Raw genomic sequence first — 26,592 nt, forward strand, 5'->3', positions numbered from 1 at the left:
TCGAGGAACTCGAATTGTATGCAAATTACGTTATTCCCGACATACGCACGAGGTTCCGAAGCTCATCATCAGAGTGAAGGCTGACAGAAACTATGTACTATCTACACACAAGATACCTATTTTCGCGAAGTAAAATGCATAAATGCTGGAAGATGGATAACAAGGCTGAAAATTGTGCTCTATTGATGGACAGAGTGGAAATATTTTTGGTGGAATAATGTTTCGTGAATTTCCTCAGGCGGACACACCAAAAATTTGCATACGAAGACTCGCGCAACTCGTGATTAATCGGAGTTGAAAACGAGAAAAGGCTGCGGCTTTAAAAGTTCGACGAAGAAATCCAAAAAGAACACATGGACGTGACTCGACTGATAGAATCGAGACCGACGAACTTCGAGCCAGTAAATTTCGAGCTAGTAAATTTCCGGGGATACCCTGGCGTGCTAGTGACAGAGAAAAATCGATCTTTAAGTGTCCAACTCTAACTCTTGATATACGATAAAGATTACACCATTGAAATAATTAAAAGATATATTTTATGGAAGCGTAGTATATTAACGAAGATATATTTCAAAAATCAACCTATTATTCAGAGTAAAATAAATCTAGAATATTATAATTCTAGTTCATTGATTACATAATTTACCAAGTATATTTAATATAAGAGAGATAGTTTCCTTTAGTCTTAATTTTTTAAGAGTTGGAGAATTTTTTGAATCATTTATACCGGTAATTAAAATATTCACACTTATTGTTAGACAAAAAGTGTGAATACATCAAATCAGCAGAAACTTTATGAGTCGCTTTCAAATTTTATAACAAAAGTACTATAACGTCGACATTCATACAAGGATATTGCGCCGATATATAAAACGTCAAACTACCGAATGTGTTCGGCGAAGAAGCTAGTTTGGTGGAAGTTAGTGTGCACGAAGGTTAATACTCGTATCCCTCCAACTAGAATGACATCGAAGAGAATACACGAAGTTGGCCAAGCATGAACAAGGGGAGATCCGGTGCGACAACTACCCGGACAATTTTCGTAGAGCTCGCATCACGAAGATTTTACCAACTAAATTAATTCTCAGGTATGTTGATTCAGCTTACCCGGATTTATCCTCGCATCTAAAACATTTGCAATATTCCCGATATCTGCCTTGAATATACGCGCGATTTACACGCAGCTGGTATACGATATTACGTATATGCTGGAATATGAAACAATTGACCAACAGATAATTACGCTAATATCATCGTCGACATTAATTACGGAAAGTTAAATTTACAATTGTAACTTTACAGATTACCGTTAGTTACACAATACGGCTTACTATCACGTATATATCACAATAATATTTGCATTAACTGTGCGCAATATTCATTTGCGAAAAAGATATTCACGTTTGATAATATTAATATCTTAAAATTAAATTAACCGAGAAAATTTTAACCCCCCGTTGCAAAGTAGAAAGAGAAAAAAGTTACGTAGAGAATATTTTATAGATAATATATGCCTTTTTATATTATTTAATTTATAACATTTGAATCATATCTTTCCCGATAAGAATACTTTGGTCGCTGTTGATATCAGAGGTAAAGGAATCGATAGAATATTGATTATTTCATTCTCTTTGAGCTCGCTTCTTTGAGAGAAGCATCAAACTTTTCGCGCTCGTATTCACTAACGGGGGATCGTATTCACGCGACTTTGTGTTTGACTCGTTATCCAAAAATTCCGCCATTTATGCGAGTTCTTGTTTGCAACATGACGTATCGATTTTCGATACTCGCGTCCATTGCTGATTCACGACCGCGAATGATTCCGACGGGGTTTCTCCTTGCAGCATTAGCTCACGTCACATGCTATGACGCTTAATAAGCGCAAGATAAGCGAGAGACATTGGATCGTTTCCAAGGTCGAAATATTGCTTTTTCATTCTGAAATATTGCTTCTGCTTTGTTAAAGATCGTAATTTTCTCTCAACGAGACGGCGTACGGCATTTGTCAATGTCGTCTCGATAATATTTCACTATTTCGTAATGCATGATATATGTATCGCAAATTATGGGACGTGCAAACGAAATATCGTTGCGAATAATCATTTTACAAACTGTTGATTTTTTCATCTACATCGTCTGTTAGCATCAAACACGGCTCTTTGCAAGAGGTTACTCCCTATTATCCGATATCATTATAATGACGCTATTACGTTTAATTAACGCAGCTAATTCCGGCAAAGCGAAATATCCAAGTGCATCGTTTCATGCATTTTTTATACTTCGTTATCCGATGTCGAGACAGTTTAATGGCGAGTGTTTATCAAAGGTTAGTATGAAGCAAAAGAAGGGAGTTTATTTTGAGAGGGGGGAAAAAAAATCGAGTCTAATCACAAGGGTTACCCTCGCGACGGGAATTAAGTACCGGTCCGAAACGGGGACTGGCAAAAAAAGTCGATGAATGATATTCAATTTACTTCGCAGTGTGTGGTTGATTCGTCGCACAAGTGCCTCGCAGTGGCAAAAAAAATCTGGCAAAAAGTCAAACTGAATAAAAATAAAATTGATTTGAAAAACATAAACAGGCAAAAGGAGGAATAATAACTTTCTTTTTCTTTTAATTCTTTCAATACGCTATCACGATGCGAGAGAGAGAGAGAGCATAAATTTTGGCATATTTTATTCAATCCTTCACGAGTTAAAATATTTACTTCGCGCTCTACGATGTTTATAATGCGAAGAAAATAAATTTCCTCCACGCCCTTATTCGATCGAAAGCAATTCAATGTTGATTTCTCTTTCTAACAACGTAATGAAATATGACATTATAAGATTATAATTTATAAGGCTTACAGAGCGTATTTTATAATCAAACTCATGATACACGCAATATAAAGATATCCAGATATATCAACATAGCTCCAAATACACTTTATATATAAAATTCTTTTAATTACTTTTATACCCCAACTGTACCATATACACAAAAACTATGACTTACAATTAAAGAGAACAATTGTGATGATAAAGAAAATAAGAAAAGAGGAACAAAAGCAATTAAAACAAACAAATTGAATTCCCCGATTGCAATAGATTTCTCCTTCCCGTAACTCAATATACAGATGGTTGTTCTGTGTGGTACTTGATTGTAAGGTAATCTTTTGCCTTTAGGCCGTGAAACTTTCCGAGGAGTAAACGTGTTGCCTAGATTCGTCCGAGAAGCGAACCGACAAGGGCAGACGGTAGAATTGCCTATATTTGTCGGAGAGAAACGATACGATGCCTCGCGGGTACGATACTACAGAATTCGGGACTCAAGTTTCGCGTCTCGTTAACCCTCTGACCCCTTCACGATAAATCGCAGATAGAATTTCATCTGTACAAAAGTCAAGTCGACAGAAATTCCGAGAAAACGAATGCGAAATATCGCATATCCGACATAAAAAAAAAAAAAGTAAAGAATCCGCAAACAATCACGAAATTCTTATATTAACACCCTCACGGTTATATATACATATATCCCGCAAAGCGATCAATTCACATATTGTTTTCATGTCCAACTCTCGAAAAATGTCTAATAAATCATTAATAAATGCATCTATTGAGAAATAAAACTTATATATATAGTATATTATACATTTCTTCGCGTGCTTGGTAAAAGATTAGTGACGGTGATAGGATTAACAATTCTCGGCAAAGATTTGCAAAAAGAATATTGGAGTAAATTTAAAATGTGAGAAAGACAAATTTACACATATTTAAAGTTATTCTTCGCAAAATCCCGTGATTTATGTGAATGTAAAAATGTTATGTATGTCGTGTAAGCAATGCTCTTTAAAATTTTGTTATTTTATTGCACGTTACTCTTTCTTTAATTTGATGGTATTGTATAGGATTTCGAGGGATAATAAAACTTTTATTACATTCTTGCACTGTAACCCTACGTATATTATTAACCCTTTCTTTCACTTCGTGAGAGAATTGGCATTCGTGTTTTTCCAAATATATAACACGAAAGCTATACTTGAATATTTTCCGTAGGAAAATGAATGTATATTAATTGAAATTACATTTGTATGCATATATATACATATGAGTATATTAATTTATTCACCCCAGATATAATTAGGAGTCCTGGAATTATGCGAGTACATCCGGATTCAATCATGAGTTAATAAATACTTATGAGACCAAGGTAGTCGTTACAATGCTTGCCTAATTAAGATATTCATGAGTAAAGTACATTAAAATTTTCCAGAATAATTGTATACGCACAGAGCACGTTCTAGCTTTCTCGCGATTCTTTAGGAAAGGTATTCATTAACAAAACATGTTCCTCTATTCGAGGTGTAATTCATTAGTTTGTATACAAGGAGGTCGCGCAATTTCAGGCAGATAATCTGTGTGAAAATTGATTTGCATGCAAAAGTTATAATTTTATTGTACATATTTGTGCATTAACTAAATCTATTAATAAAACATTCATGCGATAATTAGCAAGATATTATTACCGTCTAATTTAACCAAAAAGCGGATTCGCTTTAAATTCTCAGCTTTACAGCCACGACTTTCATAATATATTACATGGAAACATAGTAGCGTCTGCTCATATTTAGCCGGCGGGAAAGCGCGGTGTCATCAAAGAGATTTTTCTTTTACGATGCACTTTACGAACTATCCCTTAAGTAAATCCCCTAACCAGTTTCACGTGTCGCATCATGGATCAAGCTTGTAAGCGGAGTTTTCCCCGAATAAAGCAACGGTCGGATTACTTTGTACAAATTATACGATGCAACCTTATCGCGAGAATTGTCCGTAGTTGGCGCAGGATTATCCTGTACTTTTTGCAAAGTCCAAAACGCAAGCAATGGAATCTTGTAAGAAGCCCTCTTCATGTATCCAACTGAGTAACCCTCGGCGCTTCGCGCCGACAACACTCTGCAGCATCCGCATCTCACAACAGTAGGAGTAAAAAGTTTAGCTACTTTTGCCATCATTGAGATACTCGACGTGCTTTCACGTTAGATTAACAACCGCTAGAATACGCCCGAACAATCTTTCGCCAACTTAGCTCTCAACCCCGGCCAGCCGAAACATTATTTTCTACAACTCCAATTATCTCAATTTTTTTTTCTCTGAATCGATGTTTCTCTTTTTTAATTTGTGTAAGAACTATATCATATAATATACAGATTTTATTGCGCAATATACTTGTCATACAATATCAAAAAAGAAAAAAAAAAAAGAAAAAAGAAAAAGGTAATAAAGCCTAATGTCTTTCTACATTGCTCTTTAATGGAATTGATGTAAGCGTAGCTGGAGGCCCCACAAGAGAGAGATGCAATTCTTGAAGTTACGCAGTTGTACTACATACTCCTGCGGCGATATTCCGTACTCTGGGGAGGTTTAAACATATCTCTGACCCAATCTTTAAAATCACGTGATTCGTACAAATGAAAATGTTTTAGCGTAGGCCGAAATCTTTTCATAACACGCTATGCTTCTCCAACTTTCCAAATAAATGGATGTTATCTCATAAACTTCTTTTTTACGGGATTCAAATAGGAAATATATTATCTAATCTAAAAATGAAACTAAGATATTTATAAGAGAGAGAGAGAGAGAGAGAGAGAGAGAGAGAGAAATAACTTTAATATATATTTACTGGCTTATATAAAATTGTCTATTAGCGATGCGTATCAAATTTATATTGTCGACTTTCGAATGTCAAGTCAAGACGGGAAATGCCAATGTAAAGTGGTTTTTACGGAACGTGTCGTAAGAAACATGAAAATAAAATTGTCATTGTAATACGACTACTTTTTCGCCATGACGTTTTAAAAGGCGAGTTTTTGAGAGAGCCAATATTCAACTTCCTTTTCGCTACATCCTTTGCGTCTCCCTCCGACCGACGTGTCATAGCTTTATCCTCTGTCCAAAAAGTAGACCATGAAAAGATGTCTTGTTTCGCGGAGAACTATATTTGCTTAAGGAACTATACTCTGGAGATATTATGATATTTAAAGTGGGGTATAAAGCAAGGGATCTTTCCCCCCAACCACGCATTAATGGCGTACGACACACCTGCGACTCTCTCGTTGAGATAAATGCTCTACTAATTAATTATAATTTATATCACAAAAGCACGAAGACAGGAAGCTTCGAAGACGGCAATCGCAAAAATACTCGAAATATTCAGAAATTTCTTAATGTAATAAAAAAATATTATAATTTGTATACTTTATCTTAATTTAAATTCTTTTATAATACATTTTTAATTGCAAAAAATTAATTATACATTAATAACACGTCCTCATATGGAGATATTACTATATTATTACTATCTTAAATATCCTAAAAATAAGCGTAAAAGTAAACTTATTTTATTAACACAATTTCTATCACAAGAGTACACATATTACTTTTCTTATTTTTGTGTTTAATATGAGAACCCTTTATCTCAATAATATGAGAACGCTTTATTACGATTTAATGGATTCTTTATGGGTTATATAGCGCCGAAGGAAAAGACGCGCGTGCGTCTTATTTCGGGACTTAGAATATGTTTTCACTTTAACAAAGGCGCACATTATTGCGCGCCGAGAGAAGGTCAATCGAAATCACGAAAGGAAAAAGTCTTTGTCCCATAGGTACGCTAGACACGCTATTTTCTCTCTTCGTCGTTTCATCTCGATTTGCATTAAGAGAAGTCTCGAACTACTTTATACGACAATGAAATTGAAACTGTATCGTGTGCGCATCTCCATAAAATTACGCCAAGCATGTATTTAATTAATGATTCTTGCATATAACTTCGCGCACTGTATTTACTAGATACATAGCAATCGTATTACTGAATTAAACATTTATTAATAAGCTTCTCAAATTACAATATTATTCAACAGATATCAAATATTTGAACTTCATTTTAAACATAATTGAGAGAAAGGACGATAAAATTTCCATTATCAACATAAATATGATAGATACACGATTAATTATTGTTATTCGAGAAATTTTATGTAATGAAAGTAAAAATATGGTTTGCGCAATTATAATTGTAATCTTCTCCGAATTTTGGAAACAAAAATTTTCCGCAAAATTATCTATCTCAATAGAGAATCTAATCAACAAAAAAGATTAATTTATTAAAATAAATATCTCTTAAAATAACCATTACGTTTCTTGTCGTAAAACTTGTAAAATTCTATTATAATAATAATTATAATTGAGTTTCTACAATATGATACATTTAACCCTCAAATGCGAGAACGTTTGAAAAAATAACATGGCTATTATCGGATCAATTGACTGACAGTAATAATATTGCAATAACGCTATATTGCAGACGTTTCATAAACTATCTCCATAACAACTATACCAACAAATATCAGCAAACCATAGATAATACGCCAAGTTGGACAGCGATGTCGATAACGGCAGAAAGAAAATAAGAGATCGTAAAACGCGGAGCGATGACCACGTGCAATATAAAAAAACCGGAATAGTTCGGTTGGAGGAGATAAAAGCGGCAAGGATCGGCAAAGGATTATTATCGAAAAGAAATGAAATACATAAATGAGACTATTCGCCAATTGTTATATATATATATATATATATATATATATATATATATATATTTCGATAATAATCCTTTGCCGATCCTTGTCATTTCGAAACTGTCATATAATAGTTGGTGAACAGTTTCATATGTCATATGAAACTGTTCACCAACTATTATATGACGGTTTCACGTTCCACGTTCTCATTCCATTTCCGTTATTCTCTCTTGTTTTGCATAACGAGAAACCATTCTACAAGCGAAACTATTTTGTCTTTAATAAAAAACAAGTAACGTGTAATTGTAATTTGTTTGATCGCTCAAGTATATTCGAGCCAATTGTAAAATAAAATTCTCTTATTTTCTTAGCAACGAGTTTTCTTCAGTTACGAATATGATAATAGAGAGGTTAAAAATACGCAGTATTTGAATATGTGACGAAGTAAATTTTAACAAAATGAGTTTTAACGAAGATACAAATTGCTCATCACGATTAATAAATACTTCGCGCGAATCGAACGAAACCACATGAACATTGCTTTCCAGACTGTTGGGCATCGCGTTACATTGAAAATTTCATTCTCGGCGACATCGATGAAAAAAACAAGATGCTTTATTTTAAAACATTAATTTGACAAAAAACGCGATCGCATCAAAACATGCAATAAAATTACGAATAAAATTAACAATTTGTTTCATGCTCTTTTGACATCATTAATATAATGACGGTGTATTTTCAATATTATTTCAATGTATCGATACAAAAGGAAAAAAAGAATTTTTTATGCGTTACTTGATTGAATATCATATAATATAACTATGCATATCATAACTAAATGAATAAAAAAAATGTGTGTAAAATTTGAGCGCTCAAGTTACACACGAATAATCCATATTACACAGCGAATTAAGGCCAGAGAAAAATTTGGATGGACAGTACATCAATTTTGACGGAAAAAATTCTTGCGGATATCGGAGAATAGCACGAGAAAGCTATTCCGTACTTCTCGCAACGCGAGAGCGAGCGGAATTATTAAATTGCTCGTATTATACTACCTAATAGTCGTAGTTACACAAAAAGTCTAATTTGCATCTGCTAGAATAGAAACAGATACCTTGCACGTTTGTATTCTCAAAGCAAAAGTTTCTCAAACTTCAATGGTTAGCAGTTTCGCGTTTCATTATAACGAATAAAAAATCGACGAAATTTTTCCTCCCAGAGTCATTTACATACAGTTTCACTCGGTATTATACTCTTCGAGCGCGAATATATTAATATTCATTTTAAATAAAATATAAAATAATACAGAGTATAGAAAATCAATGAACTAACAAAAAGTTCATATCACAAGAGCAATAGCTGTTCAATTTTATTTCAATCCAACAGCTCAGGATGAATAATTTCGATAGATTTTAATTAATTTCACAGATATTTCTATATAACTAAGAGATACTTCAGAGGGATCGCCAATTGTTTCCAGTATCTACTTTAGATCGTGAAATATTCTTTGATGGGCAAAGCGCTTCGACGTTATAAGAGGGAGGAAAAAAAAGAGAGAGAGAGAGAGAGAGAGAGAGAGAGAGAGAGAGAGAGAGAGAGAGAGAACCTGTATAAAGGGCTGGAATAAAGGTTAAAAAACAAGTCCGTTTGAATTTCAAGAACTTTGATGTGAGTCGCTAATCTCAGATTATTTCGCAACTTTTATCGCATAATTTGCCGGATGTGACTGGCTTTTCGAGACGGAATTATTCGTCGAAATTTTTCGGAAATATGCGCAAATTTCGTGATGCCCTGCGTGCCAGAGTGAAATTACCGCGCACTCACCCTCTATTAAATTCACGGATCGTATACATTTTTCGCGGCTTATAGCCATAATTTGCGCCACTACTAGCTCGCCTAATCAGTTTTGTAACAACTAGAGCTTTACGCTGTATATTGATTTAAATTTGCATTGCATTATTTTTTATTACATAATTTAACTACTTATATGATCTCATATTTATAAGCGTCTTGAATATGCAAATGATAATGTTCTACACAATGCTGGAATATTTTAATTTGTTCTAAGATTATTTTTTTACAAATCTTTTGCAAAAAATAGAAGATTTACACGCGTCATGTATATAGAATACTAATTCATAATTTCTTCTCGAAGAGTAGATATAAGCTCGGATTTACAATTCTAGTTAATATTCCAACTATATCCCGGGGTGGATTTCGATAGAAAGATAATTTAATAGATCACATTGTGATCGCGCGTCTCTCAATATGATTGTATCCATTTATTCTGCGGTGATTGCATGTACAAACAATACATTGAAATTTCTTTCGAATACGCACCGAGTGTATTAATGATACCGTAATGCCGTAGTGTATCCTAGTACAACAGGTGAATCACAATAGATCACTCTCGCGACAAGTCAGCGTGTGTAACAATTACTCATCGGATTTTCCGACGATAAATAACGCGCCATCACGCTGAATGGCGATTTCACACGTGCGCCATATCGTAATAACATATTGTATATCTCCTGACGTGCGTATTTTCATTCCAAGAAGGAAAAATTTTCCCCCAAAAAATGTAATCCCTCAAGATTAAATATTCGATGACGGATTTTCTTCAAAACCAAAGCAAAACACTTTTACATATTTCCCTAATATTAATGTGAATGCAAGGCTACGCTGACTAGATTAAAATCAAATATAGTAAAAAAGAATTATATTTTGTATAAATGTGAAAATTATGGATATATAGAAAAAAAGTACATAAAGAAAAATTCAAATAAAGTAAAAAAAAAAAAAAAAAAAACTAGAGTATATAACTAAAGAGAAAGAGAATTAAACAAGCTTATGCTAAAAAAGCAAATGTAAGAGTACAAATAAATAAATAAATAAAAAAAAAAAAAGTTTTCATCTGTTCAAGTTACCCAAGTAAAAAATTAATTAATTTAGTCAAAGGAGCAGTTATACACATATACAAGAAGAAAACAAAATCAATATGAAACCGTAATAAAGTTTTTGTGCTTTGCTCGTTTTTGGGAGAGTGATTTAACTTTCGTACATATCGTACTGCGATAAAAGCATTTTCCTTCACCAGTAACGCAAAGTATTTCAATATTTTCCTTCGCGACTCTTCTTTTTCACCCTCTTGATTCTTCCGCGCTAAAAACTTTTTGCGTTCGTTTTACTCCCATTAATATTTCCTGCTCTTATACAACGACTCTCATATTTTTACTCCGCATCTAGTAATCGCAATTAGTGAGTAGCATGACGCGTAATTGCAATTACGTGCAAACGGCGTCGCAAACACACCGTATTAGTTCATATCCCGATGGCATAAAATCACGGAAAAGCCAAGGCCTATATTCACTTCACTTTATAAACAAAGTTTAGTAATTTTATTTTCCTATAAAATTAATTATTTCTGACAATCATGTAAATCAATGATTATATAAATCAAGAAACAAATAAAAAGATCATCCATGTCAGTTCAATCAACTCTGTGTTTGCTTTCCTATTTAATAAATAAAACAAAAATTAAATCATATATACACGTACATATAAATACAATTAGTTTTCGTGTTTGTATGTACAAAATGTATATTTTATATGTATTTGTAGAGCTTTACGTAACATTATAAGAATTTTTCTTCTATTTGATTAAGTTGGCGCCAACTTTTTCTTTGATATCGAAAGATTAATATTATATTACAAGTACAAAATTATTCAACGTCTATAATTAAAAGGCGTCAATAAATTTAAAGCTTTATAGATGTAAATAATATTTCTAATATAAATTAAACTTTTTTTATTTTATATATATATATATATATATAAAAGACATAAATTTAACTAAATGAAACTTGCGAAGAGAAGCAACACGGTATGTAAAAAATTTTCACTATTAAAACGATCACCTTTAAATATGATCACTAAAAAATAAATGCTAAGAGGTGCGTGAGAGAATTTCAAATCGATTAAAAGACGAATACAAGATATTATTGGATTGAGTAAGATTACATTTTCGCGTTAGCACGGATTTAACGCGTCATCGAATAAATTACTGATTACATTAATGATTTGGGTTAACGAGAAGTTAAGGCCGAACAAAAAAAGAACAGTGTCGAGATGGACTCACAAATGTGTCTTTCCGCGTGCTAATGGAAAGAGAATTAAGAAAACATAAAATTATATTCTTATGAAACGGACTATTTCTTTTTAGAGAAATAGAGAAAAAAAAAGAGAGGCATTTAGATAATAGAGAGTAATAACACAATTCTATTCGGATATTTGAGCGATATTCTTTATGCCAGAGGGCATAATATAACAAGGAAAATGTTATCAAAACCACAGGGAGATAGAAACTGCAAAACATATCGCCCGCGTTTTTACTCGATCAACGGCAAGGTTTTCCCGAGAGAAATTTTTGCGGTAAAACTGCGTTCGCGAAAAAGGCCGTTTCGTTCCGTGTTTCGTTTTAGTGATTATACAGAATTCTAAATGCGATAAACTATAAAGTTTTTTTGCTACGTTTAACGCTGAGAAATTATAGGATGAAATTTGCCCAGGTTTTAAATTAAACTTTTCCAGAAAAACAAGAAAGATTTGTCGGAGATACAACAGATCGTTTACGCTGCGAGAAAAGCTCTGAAATGGATGAGGGAAGAAGGAGATGAGAAATGCGCAAATTTAAAAAGTGGACGGACTGTGAATGAAAGCTCTATGATATTCATCCGATTGAGTCCAATCGCGAATTATGCATTGTCTCTATTATTCTCCAATAATCCGTCTTCTGGAGAAAAAAAAGAGAGAGAAGAGAGTATAATTTATCTTGTCAAAAATAATATATTATCAGCGCATATGCTTGTATTTGTTCATATACGTTCGTCTCTCGCGAAGAATATTAAATTTTAGAAAAACTGTGCTTCTCTTTGATCGACGATAAACCGCATCGTTTTAAAAGGCAAGCTTTATATATTTTCCGGCAAACGTAAGCTATAACAAAATAAAGTCCAAGTATCACAAAACACGATCGCGTTTAATAAATAGCGGTTTCACCGTTGATGTAACTGTAAAGTATAATAGTAGACCCCTCTCCGACCAATTTAATACTTTCGGCATGCGCATATCCGGCTAAGAATATTTTTCTCGCTAAGTTTTATTCAATACCCGATGAGAAAAATGTCACGAGTAACGTTGATAGCAAGACAAAGAAGACAAGTAATGTCTCGCTCTACAGACCTATGAAAAATTATCACGGATGTCTTTGACGGGTTTTTCCATAGAAAAACGGCCTGTACTTTAAACCGCGCTAAATGTAAATTTTATTAACGCGTATTTTTTTCATCCAAAGTGGAATGAAGTACATCATTCACTGAAAATTTCAAACTTCGTGCATCGTCGTGTTTAAATCAGTTGCTACAAAGTTGAATAATTTTATGTAATGTCGTGAGAGAAATATTTACTTACAATTCTCATGCTGCATTACGTTTGACGCAATTTCAAATAATGAACACGGAACATGATAAAAATACGAATGCTATATTTATGCAAATTGTACCTGAGTACGCGTGTGTGAAAATTTAGGTTTATAAACAGGCATGTGTGTTGTTTAAAAATTCAGATGATGTAAAATCTCAAAATGCAGAGCGGGAGAAAGTGTATGGTAACATTTCACATACTTTATCAGGAAAAATGTCTACTACAGATTGAACAACGGCAGCGACCAGGTACACGTTTTCTCGGTAAAAGCCATAAATTTTCGGAACAGTTTACAACTTCGACCGCGCGAGACGACATTTTCAAGTCTACTGGGGCAAATTTTACGGTTCGCCACATTAACTCTCCCGGTTTGACAACAGTTTTTATGTCATTTCGCCGATAAAAGAGATTATTATATTTTTTTTACGCGTGGTAAATATTTCCAATATATATTTCATAGTATACAATAACGTTATACACGTGGACTTAATAATCCGTCGAGTACGACTCGTTAACATTGGAAACTGGTTGTTTTGCCAAGTTGGCCGCGAATTATTTTCATAGCAAAAAACTTTTCCGTTATAACTCGCGAAGATATCCGTAGAGAAAAATGTCAGCCATGTCGTCTGACTGCAAATATTAACGTAAAAAAAAACGATTTTGTGAAATTGAAATTGTTTCATTAAAATACTTCTTTTTTTCGTAAAAGTAAATTCGTCCTCAATTATATCAACAGGATAAATTCGAAGGTAGAGAGAGAAAGAGATAAAGACAGTAAAATATCAACGGATTCGCAGATAGCAATCAATGTATCGGCTAATCTAATCCAATAATGCCAATATTATCCGCACAATCAATTAGTCGTAAGCTCGATAATCGTGTACTTCAAATATTTACGAGTATTGTCGACCGACACGAAACACAAGTCGGAACGGAAATTATTTTCAAAAATTGCAATTGTGCCTAATTGTTTATTATTTTAATCACGTAACAATTATTCGATCGAGCAATTTATTCTTAATCTAAAATTTTAATTACAAAAGTTTGAAACTCTACTATTTTTGTTTTGAATGTTTTTTCCGATATTACTCAGTTTGTGATATATTTGATATATTGATTAAAATGGAATGCGCACACACACACACACACATATATATCCTGTATATAAAATATATAAAGCATATATATATAAACTATACATAAATGATATAATGGAGCACGATATTCGCCTAGGAAAGCTGTCATACCAAAAATGGTGTGTTGAAAATATACGCACAAACTTAATCTATCGCAAGATGACATTTGATGCAGGCTCTTCCAAAACATATTCAATTTTCAGCTGATAGATAAGCTTAATTATAAATACGGATTAGAGTAAGTTTGTGAAAATTAATGACAAAAATATAATTTTCATGCAAAAAGAATTTGTTATATAAAAAACGATATACCTTGATAAAATTAAAACTATATCTTGAGAAAAGTTAGACAAATTAAAAAATTTTACAGGTTTATTACATTTGTTTGTTTGTTTGTGTGCGTGTGTGTATGAAATAGACAAATATACATCATATATAATCGAGAGTAATTCCAATTACAATAACAGAATTACAAAGCATTAAACATCCCGCCAAATTGACAAAGTTATTGTCAAATTTTCCGACAAGGGAAGCAACATCATTCAACGCTAACTGATCGCATGAATAAGTATCTCGACTATCACATCTCGACTTGAACTTAGAAACTATAGTTGCTGATATACGTACATGGGTTTGTAAATTTGCAATTGTAAGATTATTATTGCCTGCATAAGGCATTGAATTAAAAATTTTTAAAGAAATTATTATTTATCGCTATTTTTCATTTTTTTTTTCAATACCGAATATTTTTATAATTAAATTAAAATCGCGTGAAAAAAAGTAAAAGTTTAATTTGAAAGTTCTATATGATGGTCGAACTTAAATACGTATTACTTCTATTATAAACACCTTTATTATTACATAATATATATATACAGTTATGTTGCACGTGTACAATGCATTAGAAATCAAAGCAAGTTCAGCGTAAATCCTGCAGCCATTGAATTTTCGTAAAACGTTCTCCCGAACCATTGTAATAATTTTAAGAATTTTCTAGCGCGTCGCATCTTGCTTCGAAAGAAAATGCAATTGATTAATCGTATAAATGTTCACGCTTAAATTTACGCTACAAAATTCCTAATGAAAAACATAAAAATGAAAGTAACGATAAAGAATTTACGATTTATGGCCATGAAGATGTGAAGGCAAATGATAAAAGAGGATGCACATGGCAAATTATAAAAAGTTGAAATGACTTCGATCTGACAACACGATTCTTATTTTTTGCCGGATGTCTTGTATTTCGCCATCTCTTCGAGAAAAGTCGCGCAGAAAGAAAGATTTACCGCATAGATCTCATATTTTTGAATTTGTATTCTGGGTGTGCTCTTCTGTCTCTTTTTCTCTTGTTTCACGAGTTTGCATGAGTATCTTCAGTGAATTTATTCAAGCTTGAATCAGTATTACGCGCATCCGGCGTTATAAGTAAACTTCCTCGACGATATTTCCGGGATAATACAACATTTTTACTCTCAATTTTTAGCTTTTATTTTTCCTGCACTTAATAAGATTAGAAAAAATGGCATCTCTCGCGTAAACCATATCTGTGAAAAATGTCATCGCATATTCTTTCTGGAAAGAGATAGTACGTATTTTTAAATTTATTAGCTAACTTATATAAGAGATTCTATGTAACTATTCATAATATAGCGCTACGATATATCTTGCGCGAATTCTACGTTGATCGAAATTAAATTGCTCGATCAAATAATTACATTTTATAAAATTCGTCATACTTAGTTGTCACGTGATTAAAATGATAAATAATTAGAGAAATGCAATTTATCGAAATATTTCACAAATTAGAGTAATGATTTTGACATATTTATTTGTATCGATACGGCATTTAAACCTTATCGCGATATCGAAGCAATCGAAGCAATATAGCTACAGTAAAAAATCACAGCAAATTTATAGCATAAAAAGTTATACAAGTTATACAAGCTTTATGATTTTCCAATTTTATAGGAAAAAAAGAAAATTATTTCACTTTGTTATCTTTTTAAGAAGGATTGAATTGCATCGAGTTGAATTGATAAATCTTACATTGATTGTTTGCGATAAAAGTGTAATCAAGTGTAAATATTGACGAAAATAAATAATTTCACGATAAATCTATAACCAAGTGTCTCTTATATTAATGTAAAAAATAAAAGAATTCTTACAGAGTTCTTTAGATTTCCTTTGAAATTGTTTCAATTTTTTTCTAATACACTACATTTTATAATTTTTAAAATGCATAAGAAAGAGACAATCAATAGATAAATAATTATCGTTTCCTTTTTCTTAATATCAGTCTCTTATTAATGCATATTATTTATCATCAAAATATTTTTTATCATTTGGAATATCTTTTCTAGTCATGAATGTCTGACATCTATGAATGTTTTACCCTTTAAGTTTCTTTACTCGTATTACATGAAGAATCATAGCTAGTTAATTATTCAGAGCAGGTACATAAAATATCCCTCCAATATACTTCCTGGGTCTTTTCCGAGGTAAAGAAATAGAATATGCGAGCTTCCAACGTCATCCAAAGCAAAAGTTGTCGATCAAAGAACAATAGATTTTGTACCTATAGCAACATTTTGTCCTGGGATAAAAATAGCTTACACGCACACACATACTCGGCCCCTTTTATATACTTTTTCCAATAAAAGCAACGATTTAATTATCTCTCTTCGAGAGTATGTAATTTATTTATGTCTTTTGCAAGGATATTTACGGCAATTGATTTATCTAACATATGTCGTAAATAAAATCAGCACCAGATAAAGTATCTTATCTCTATCACGAGTAAAATCGCTCTATTTATCACGATGAAAAAAAAAAAAGACAAGGAGACGCGTTTTCAAAAGCACTCGTTTGCTTTTTAAAAATTAGCGAGAATCGCTTAGATATTTACATTAAAGGAATTTGTTCTCGTTACACTATTTCCGAGGAATAAACTATATCCATTACATAGTTAGAATTCTCGTCCAATTTTCGTAGAAAAATGTTTTCCCATACTAAATCTGTGAGAATTAAAAAATAAATTGCTTATCGACATATCCTTCAATCCCGAAATTAAAAAACAACAAATCGGCCATGCACAAAATGTGAAGTTTTAAGAGAGACAATGAAATTTTGTTAGTTAGCTTTTTATCAGACTCCATTAATAAACTTTACAAAAATTGAATATCTTTTTTAATATTTCTTACAATATTTTCTATTTCCAATTGCTCGACGCTCTTGTAATTTGTCTTCCTAATAATATAATCCTTTTCCGAAAAAATTATTGTAAGCAATATTGCTTGATTTATGGATGGAAAAAAAAAAAAAAATTATTCTGGAATATCATGCAGCCGAGAACGTTCCTAGCTTAGATTTCTAACTTTGCGTCATGATCATGTTTCTCCGTGTCGTTTTATTCCGTCGATTTTGGGGCGAAATTACATTCACGTGACGTCGGGAAAGCACGAGCTTCAAAGGACGCGATATGCATGCGCAAATAAAACGAACCGTATGCGGCCACGATACAATGGATTACTTCAATAGACAGAGAATTAATAGAATGATATTATTGGAAATATTAATGTGATTCTCGCAAGAAGCAATTACGATTGATAACCACCATAATAAGGATATCCCCGGCAAACTAACAAAGCCGTGATATTCCATTATATGACGCTGTATGACGTTAGAAGCGAATCAATTAAAAGACTGTTGCCAAAGTCATTAAAAAACATTTTTTTTTTTAATTTTTACTTACAATAAATCGATCTAAAAAATATTTAACTAAACGGAAAATTATGAGACTTATACTACTGAAAATAATAATGGGACTCTCGCGAGAAGTAATTACGATTCATAACCACCACGGCAAGATTATCCCCCCCGGCATACTAACGAAGCGGTGACGTTTCATGACGCTGTATCATGTTAGAGGGGAATCAGTTAAAAGGCTGTTGCCGAAGTCATTAAAGAACATTTTGCAGTTCTAACCCACAATTAGTAAATCGATCTTATGCACGACCTAGAAAGTATTTAGCTAAACCTTGACCATGACCTTCCTAACGACTTTTAATTTAGAAAGAGCGCATTAGCAATCTCTCCAAATTCTAATTTCAATAGTGATGCAGTTAAAGATCAGAAAGACGAGGTTTCGAGTTTAATGATTCAACAGGAAGATAACAAGAGCGTAGAGCGGAAGTGGCAGAAGGTGAGAGAGTAGGCTGAATAAATCGCACAGCTTATCCGCAATTTAATCGAGGTTGCCCTAATTAATGGGACATTTGATTGATGACGCGGATTAAATGTGGCCTCCTCTAGAATCAAATAAAATCTGACCGACATAATGTGAAAATTAATACATCGATGTATGTACAATATATATAAACGAGAGATTTTTTTCTTTACTTTAAATCAATATTTCCTCCAATGTTACAAAATCAATAGCGAACTGAATTTATTATCTCAATTTATTCAATATATCGACTCGCGTAAGAAAAAAAGTTATGAAGAAAGAAAACAAATTGTATCTTAAAATCGTCGAATAGAAACTGAAATCCATTGATTAATATTATTCCGAAAGTCACCTAGCTATTCTCGAGATTAAATCCCTATCAAACGCGGCCGAACGAACAGATAAGAAGCAGATATAACGGCGATCTAATCTCGTCTATACATACAAGCACGTTTGTCTTTCGTGTACATAAATTAGGGCACACTGAGGAAACACCTTTCACACCCGCCTCCGCAGGTGCACGTGCATAAACGCGCGAGTACGCATATCTACCTATGGCGCTTACGACGGATCTGTCAGTGCGAGCGTCGCACGGTATACAAAGCCGGGACCAAACAAACATCTCTCTTGTTCCGAGACCGGTAGACGACGAACCTGTATATACAAGCGATGTAAATACCTTGACATTCTGTGATGTTGAGACAGTATGGGGAGCAACTTCCTGCGGCCATACATACCGCTCGTATTTCGATAGCGTTCCAAAATGTAGGAAATGCAGATGGAGATGTTAACTTGCCAGCCTTTAAACGGCAGGCAGACACCGCGAAACAAAATAATTTAAAAATATTGCGACATGACTGTTAGATATATTTATAATTTAATAACATCGTAAAAACTTGGAATTCTCAAAAATGTTTATTAATAAATTATTGTAGAGTGTTTTTATTACAATAATATATATGGATGGATAGAATTGATTGCGACGTGCTGTTCAGATAACAAGAACGTTATAACTATTATTTTTTAGCGATCAGAGAATCTTATAGGCTTTCGCGAACATGCCTCGGAAAGGAGGCGAAGACTATTTCTCTCTGTCAAAAGGTTAGCAGTTGATAGAACAATCTACTTTGACGCGAGGAAGTGCTGAATCAATAAAGATAAAAACTGTTAGAGATCGACATCTCTAAAATACTGTCGATATCTCAAAATTCACTGTTTTAATAAGTCGAGAAATTTTCGTACATTAGTTGAATATATATTAGTTTTATTCCTCTTTAGAAGATACCTTTGAAACCTTATATAACCTTCTATATCTATATGATATAGTTCATCGTTCAAAGGTTAAACATACAAAGATCTATATCGGGTCGGTAAACATTCCTTAGATGGACAAATGAGACGTATATTACGTCACATTGTCTTATAGATCCTTCGAATAAATTATGATATCGTAAAAACGTCGCTGCCACACCTTATTTTTTTCCCGTAATCGAGAAATTCGCTAATTTCAATTTTTTGCTCCCTAAAACAGCAATTATTTTTTGTTCCCTTTAATTCAGTCTGTCTCGCAGGACGCGTAAGATAAGCAAACTATCAGCAGATTCTCCCCCAAGCGCAAAAAAAAAAAAGCCTCATGCGGCTTAAAGGCCGTTTCTTCGAGATACGATAACGGAATCTTTCCATTCCTTCCCCTGCGCGAATATCATTCTCAGTTAATGCTTGAACGTAAGCGCGCAGAAAGTATATATACCTTTCAAACGATTTATAGCAGCAATATTCGACAAGCCGCCGCAGCAGAAATAAGGATGACCTGAATCCTAAAAACCAAACAAAAGCGGCTAAAGAAAAGCACACTGAATCTCGCAGACGATATCGACGGACTTATAAGAATTTTAACTATCGCAAAGTGAGACTTAAAGTTGATTAGAAAGATATTAAAGTCAATGGCAATTGATGGCAGTGTGATCAAATAATTCCTTTCCGTATAATAAAATATAAGTATTTCTAAACATTCTGTATATTTTAACTTTACCTGCAGTAATTTTTAGCCGACTGATTGATCACATTTAACACGTGAAACTAATTAGAATTTTGCCGCAGAAGATTAACTATGTTTTATAATTCGTACTACGCTCTAACTATATCAATCGTGTATCTTTGTTAACCTGGTATTTCCTCCGCGAAAAAACAAATTTGAACGTATAATTAATTGTTAACTTATTGCTAATTTACTGCTCTAATCCCTAATTTAATGTTCTTACCAATTAGGAAAAAATTGACTTAATATTACGCTAGTATTCCGATTTTCATTTATAAAAGTTTCAATTATTAATAGAAGATGAAAAAGAAAGCAATTAACTGTATTGGCATAATTTATTCTTTATTCTCATAATTTAATCTCTAGCAATATGAACATTGGAGGATTATTGATTACATTTTAAACCTTTTCCTCGAGTAATAAATTTTCAAAATTAGGATATTTCGGCAGCAATTAATTTGGGAAACATTTAAATGTCAAGCTGATATTAACTTCTTTTGATAATTTATTGTATATATATTATATAGTTATATAGTATTCATATATTGATGTATGTATAAAAATTTAATATTTCTGAAATCTATTTCTATATATCTGAGAGTATATCTGAGAAATTATAATTACCAATTAATTTTAATATATTTGTTTTTTGTATTTACGATTATTAATATTTTTCAAAAAAATAAAAGCGCGTAATGTTCAGCCGGCAAACACCGGTTTTAATATCAATTTCTTGCTAATTTGCAGAACCAACAAATTCGGGATAAAAATAAATTAGTAATAATTTAATAGTTAATTATGTCATGCATTCAGATTTGATTTCTTGTTATCAGAATAGACATGTCCAGGTTAACCGAGGTCAACTGAGCAATCCTTTACGCTGGCGCGCATTATTCTGCATTATCTGCTTCTGACGTCCGGCAATATCACAAATTCTCGATCATTTACTATCCGCTATTATTACACCTGGATTTCGGCCAATATCCCTGCAGCGGTTGAGGTTTTCCCATTAAATTATAATGAGCGTGCTTGCCCGATATTGTGCGCCAAGTTAAAAAACGATGAGGATAAAAAGAATTCAAAGTATGTTTCTACAAGGAATTTCAGAATATTTTAAAATTATTGCGTAGATGAAATATTTTAAAAACTACCGTCGATACTATCTCGACAATATTTTTTTAAGAAAAAGTTTGTACTTTTATGTGAAATTTATATAATTCGTTAATATCAACATTTGATAAAGATATGAAATTAAAAATGGGTGTTCTCTCATATGTATTTTAAAATATTCTTTTGCACAATCTCATTACAGCATTACTAGGGAAAAGATAGAAATAACTCAGGTGACATAAAGTGAATTATACACCGCATGCGAGAAAATGTTTCTCACATTTTCTTCTTTTTCCGAATCAGACACGTTAAATATTAAGTGATAACGAAGCTAATGGCAAGAGACACGTGTTATACGTGTTTTTTCATTTTCCTTTTCTTCATGATATAATACGCGCGTGCAGCTATAGAATATTGCAATTTTTATTATATTAAATAAATAAAATCAAATATTTTTGAAAAATAATATTAATGTTATTGAATTATATTTCAGACGGGGGATTTCGAGTGAAACGCACAAATATATTCGATCTGTTACGATGTTATCTCCGCCCGCGTATCGGCGAATAATTTGAATTCCGAGGGTAACCGAGTAAATCCGACAATCTCGAAAGCGAAGAAATTCGATTCTCGTGGAGATTCTCTGTGTGCCTCGGATAACGGCAGCAATTCCATGTTTCTGACGAGGCGCGAATATCGTCAGCTGATTCCCGGTTCGTGCAAATCGCACGTTGAAATCGGAGCTACATAACGGCTATCGATTCCACTTTTCGCGCGACAAGTGAACCACGCATTCCAACGCGAGAAATATAAAAATTGTTCGCCATTCAATCTTCCCCTCCCTCCATGATATAGCGAGTAATATTTATCAGAGATGAAAATGACATATTTTCATAAATTCTTGCGCGAAAAGATTACCCCTATTCTATATCGTAAATTCTCTTTAACTATGCGCAATAATTCTCGAATATAAGGACAAAAAATTTTCGTCCTTCGATTGTATCAAATTTTCAATTAATTTTGTATCTTATTTTATACTTTATTTTACATTTCCTTCTATTTATTTTTCTCACATTTTGTGTGTACGACTGTATTTATCAAGACATTATATTATACCGGATAGAAACGAAAATATATATCGAAATCGAAAAAGTCAGCTCAAAGATGTATTTCCATTCAGTTGCAGAACAAAGGAAAATGTCAACAGGAGTGAGAACTGGTCGACCCACCATGCCAACGATTCCGCATTCTAAAAGGCCTACAATTTTGGTATATCCAACGGGTGAGAACGCAAACTCGCGTTTCTAATTCAGTTGAAACTAAATTTTACTTCTATATATATGTATGTATATGTAAGCCGTTTACATCATGTTGGCATTATTATCATGAATCACGTCTCATTTTGAAGACGCCGTACATTAACTACGCGAGATGATGTTTAATTAGACACTTGTATGAAGTATTAAATCGTGCTCGCGGCAGTGGAGAATTATAAACGAGTAGCTGGAAGAACCGAGTTTGAAGAGGCGAAGAAAGAGAGAGAGAGAATAGGTTGATAATATAATTAGTGTCAGGCAGTTGCTTGTTATATAATGTGAATTATGAGGAATACAAATACGCTAACAAGATAAGAATGTATGTGATACAATAACGCAATACTATTGTCGGTTTATTCGCCGATTAAAGGCTTTACCTGATTGCTACTGACGACGACGAGTGTAATTCATATATAAATATTTGAAATAATGGAATTCTATTCCCTTTAAGTAATCTGGAATATCGATTTTTTCGTAATTGCATTTCAAGAAATTCTTAATTAACACTTAATTGACTTAATTGATATAGGAAGCCTGTTTAAAGAATAAAGAATAATTCGCTTCGCCGAAATACTTTCAAAGCTTTCCACTGGATTAATTAGTTGGCGTTAAAACTTTAGAAACTTTAGAGTCTTGGCACACAATCGGGGTATCATTCAAATCTCCACAATATTTCTAATTTGCAGCTGCGTAGCAACAACTACGGAAAATTGCGCGTACACGCTAAAAACAAATCCTTAATTTTCAGAAACGCGACAAATATGCGAAATATAAAACATTTAAATTTCATAAAATATTACACTATTATATATATATATATATATATATATATATCCTATTTTTTAATTTAATCAAAATTAGCGCACATAATTAACAAATTAAGATTTTTCTTAAAAAGGAAACAGAAAACCAAGTCTCAACTGGTTCACTTACGCCGTTTAGCATGGATAAAATAATAGCAAACATAAAGACAATTCAATATACGGATCTAATATAGCGGATACAGAATGGAGGCGAAACGCATGGGTATTCTATGCTATGCCAATGACAATGCTTGCAGCAGAATTCGAAGACAAAGTTCAGTTAAAAGCATAAACTCAAGCAATATAATTGAACTTTTAAACAATTTATGCAAAGCTGTTTAATTTTCATTATATTTTAATAAAATCAAAAGTTTAAAATATCGATAATATTCTATTGAATTACCCATTTATATATATATATATATATAAAATTATCTTTAACAATCAATTAATTTTCACAAGTTTATGATAGCAAACTATGTAGTATTGAGCAATATAAATAAATCTTAATTTTATTTTTACGATCTGAATTTGAATCATTTTGCACTTGATAATTGAATTTATTTATAGTTGCATAAGCATGATTTTATATATAGATTAAAACAGTTAGTTAAAATAGATCAATTTTTTTTTATGTTTCATTATATAATTTTATTTTTAGTTTTATTATCTAAAGCAAACTCTAGTTTAGAAAATTATTGTACATGATTAAAATGTGTTTGAATCTTTCAGTGACACCGGAAAGCATAATAATACCCATCGTCTCCTGCATTCTGGGATTTCCATTGCTGGCATTAATGGTAATTTGTTGCCTACGGAGAAGAGCGAAACTCGCTAGGGAACGAGCTCGGCGAAGAAATTGTGATTTGGATCATGGCGCATTGAGCCTCGTTCGTTTTAGCCCAGTTCATCGTCTAGGTGAGCAGAGTATACAAACAAGTTTAAAAAGTGAAACTAGAACACGCGCGCATGCGGAACAGATATTCTGCTGTATCAATGGAAAACAAATTACTCGTGTAAAATTAAATAAGTGCTACTGAACAATCAAATAAAACGCGTAAGTTACTTACGGAAAAATTACTATATGCATATAAAACACAAATATAACACAAATGTATGACAAAATTTTTAATATCTAAAATTTTTTAGTTTCTTGAAAATAAAAATTATGTATATATAAAATATTTTTTTAAATAATATATATCTATATATACAGATATATTTTCATAAATCTCACTTTAGAAGAATATTTTATATATATATTATATTTAATAAGGAATATAAAACTAAACTGCAAAAATTATTTCTAAAATTAGAAGAAAGAAGGAAAGAAGTGGGCTTAAGAACATAAATAAAGTTTTCATTTATTGTTAAGCCCACAACTTTTTCCGTTCTCTCTTCTAGCTTCAAAAATATTTCCTTTAGCTCATGTCAGTTATAATCTTTATATAAATATAATATAACAAAAATAATTTTTTATAAGTATACAGAATATAAAAAATACATAAAAATGATGCATATATATATATATATATATATATGTGTGTATAGAAATATATAAATATAACTATATAATTATATAAAATATTATTTCATTTATATATAAAGATAATTTTATAAATTTTATTTGATGCTTTTATAAATATATATAATATAAAAATAAATAAATATAACTATACTGTTTCATTTTTCTATGAAGTATACTGACTATAGAATAGCTAATATATTTAATATGTAAAGTATAGTTAATAACTATATAGTTATATATTTTAATATTGTTATTGTGCAATGCAACTCACGTCGACATGTCCTCTACTAGCTGGTGTAGATCGTCCGGCACGTACCGTATCTTTGAGAAGCGATCGATGTTCCCGAAGCTTTCCATCCCTAGAGCTGGACACCGTCGTCGAGGAACGTTCGGATCCCGAGCAGAGCACCGCCCTGGAATTGAGTAGTCCAGATTAGCATCCGGCCTTGACACCGTCAAGGTAACAATAATAAATATGCTTTAGAATTACGCATAAAAAAAGACCGTTACGCTACATTTCAGTAAATGATAATGGCGGCGGACGAGTTTGCTCATAATCGGCCAACAGGTAATAAAATATATATAAGGTAGTAATATATATGCAAATAGTAATATATACCTCAAAATTCTTTGAAGAAGAGGAGGAGGAAACCAGAAGAAACTCGAATATAGGATCGAAAGGACACACGCGCATAAAAGACCGCGACAAGTTACGACGAGTTACGCGGAACGCGAAAATACGTCTTCTTCTTCATTGCCCCCCACGAAGACTGAACTTTTTCAAATATATAGCAATAGCACCATACACCGCGCGCGGGAAGCGCTCTGATTGGCTGACGATTGCAACAAAGATCATGCCATTAGGGCTGCATTTATCTCGACGCTGTAAGTGATAAAAACGTTTGATTAACCGATCAGGGTAAATAAATCTTTACTCCGACTGGTTTATCAAACGCTTTCATTACATACAACGTCAAGATGAATGCATTTTGATATTCTTTTGCTGGCACTTTTTATACTAAATTTGTCTTTGCTTTCTTTATCTTTCTCTCTCTCTCTCTCTCTCTCTCTCCAACACTTGATATGCGCCTATTTCATTTCGTACATTAAATGTTTGAATAAATATAAGCAAAAGATACATAGATTTATCTGAAAAATATTGTCAAACCTGCATAATTCCATAATGGCGCAATTTTCAATCATAACAAAGCAAAATTCTGCACAGATTCTCTTTGCTCATTAATAAGTAATATCGATACATGTTTATTTTTAGTGTTGCTTCAATTATAAATATTTGTTATCAAACTTATCAAATTCTATATATAGACAAATTCTGAATAAATATTGATATTTTCGATACTTGCTATTTAACATTGACACAAGCGCTAGAAAATAT

The 26,592-nt window shown here is 32.5% G+C and overlaps 2 protein-coding genes across 7 annotated transcripts in view; one reads left to right on the top strand and one right to left on the bottom strand.

The window, feature by feature from the left end:
• The window catches only part of Tyn (trynity), a 161,750-nt gene that overhangs the window by 129,758 nt on the left and 5,400 nt on the right, over positions 1–26,592 (bottom strand). For 2 of the 5 annotated variants that reach the window (XM_070314926.1, XM_070314618.1), the window contains exons 1-2: positions 25,816–26,235; positions 25,468–25,609 (exon numbers count right to left, since the gene is read on the bottom strand). The gene's annotated coding sequence lies outside the window, so the exon portion shown is untranslated. The other 3 variants (XM_070314738.1, XM_070314684.1, XM_070314649.1) reach the window with 2 other exon arrangements.
• Positions 1–26,592, top strand: part of LOC138944368 (uncharacterized) — a 27,495-nt gene continuing 903 nt past the window's right edge. Inside the window, exons 1-4 of one of the 2 annotated variants that reach the window (XM_070315292.1) lie at positions 1–1,016; positions 22,730–22,831; positions 24,401–24,586; positions 25,488–25,656. In XM_070315292.1, coding sequence (XP_070171393.1) covers positions 998–1,016; positions 22,730–22,831; positions 24,401–24,586; positions 25,488–25,633 — 453 coding nt within the window. In that variant the 5' untranslated portion in view covers positions 1–997 and the 3' untranslated portion in view covers positions 25,634–25,656. Of the gene's footprint in view, positions 1,089–22,729; positions 22,832–24,400; positions 24,587–25,487; positions 25,657–26,592 lie in introns of both variants that reach the window. The other variant, XM_070315341.1, reaches the window with a different exon arrangement.

The sequence above is a fragment of the Polyergus mexicanus genome, unplaced genomic scaffold (genome assembly GCF_030449975.1).
Source record: "Polyergus mexicanus isolate NDT 795.1 unplaced genomic scaffold, iyPolMexi1.0 SCAF_1, whole genome shotgun sequence".
NCBI lineage: Eukaryota > Metazoa > Arthropoda > Insecta > Hymenoptera > Formicidae > Polyergus > Polyergus mexicanus.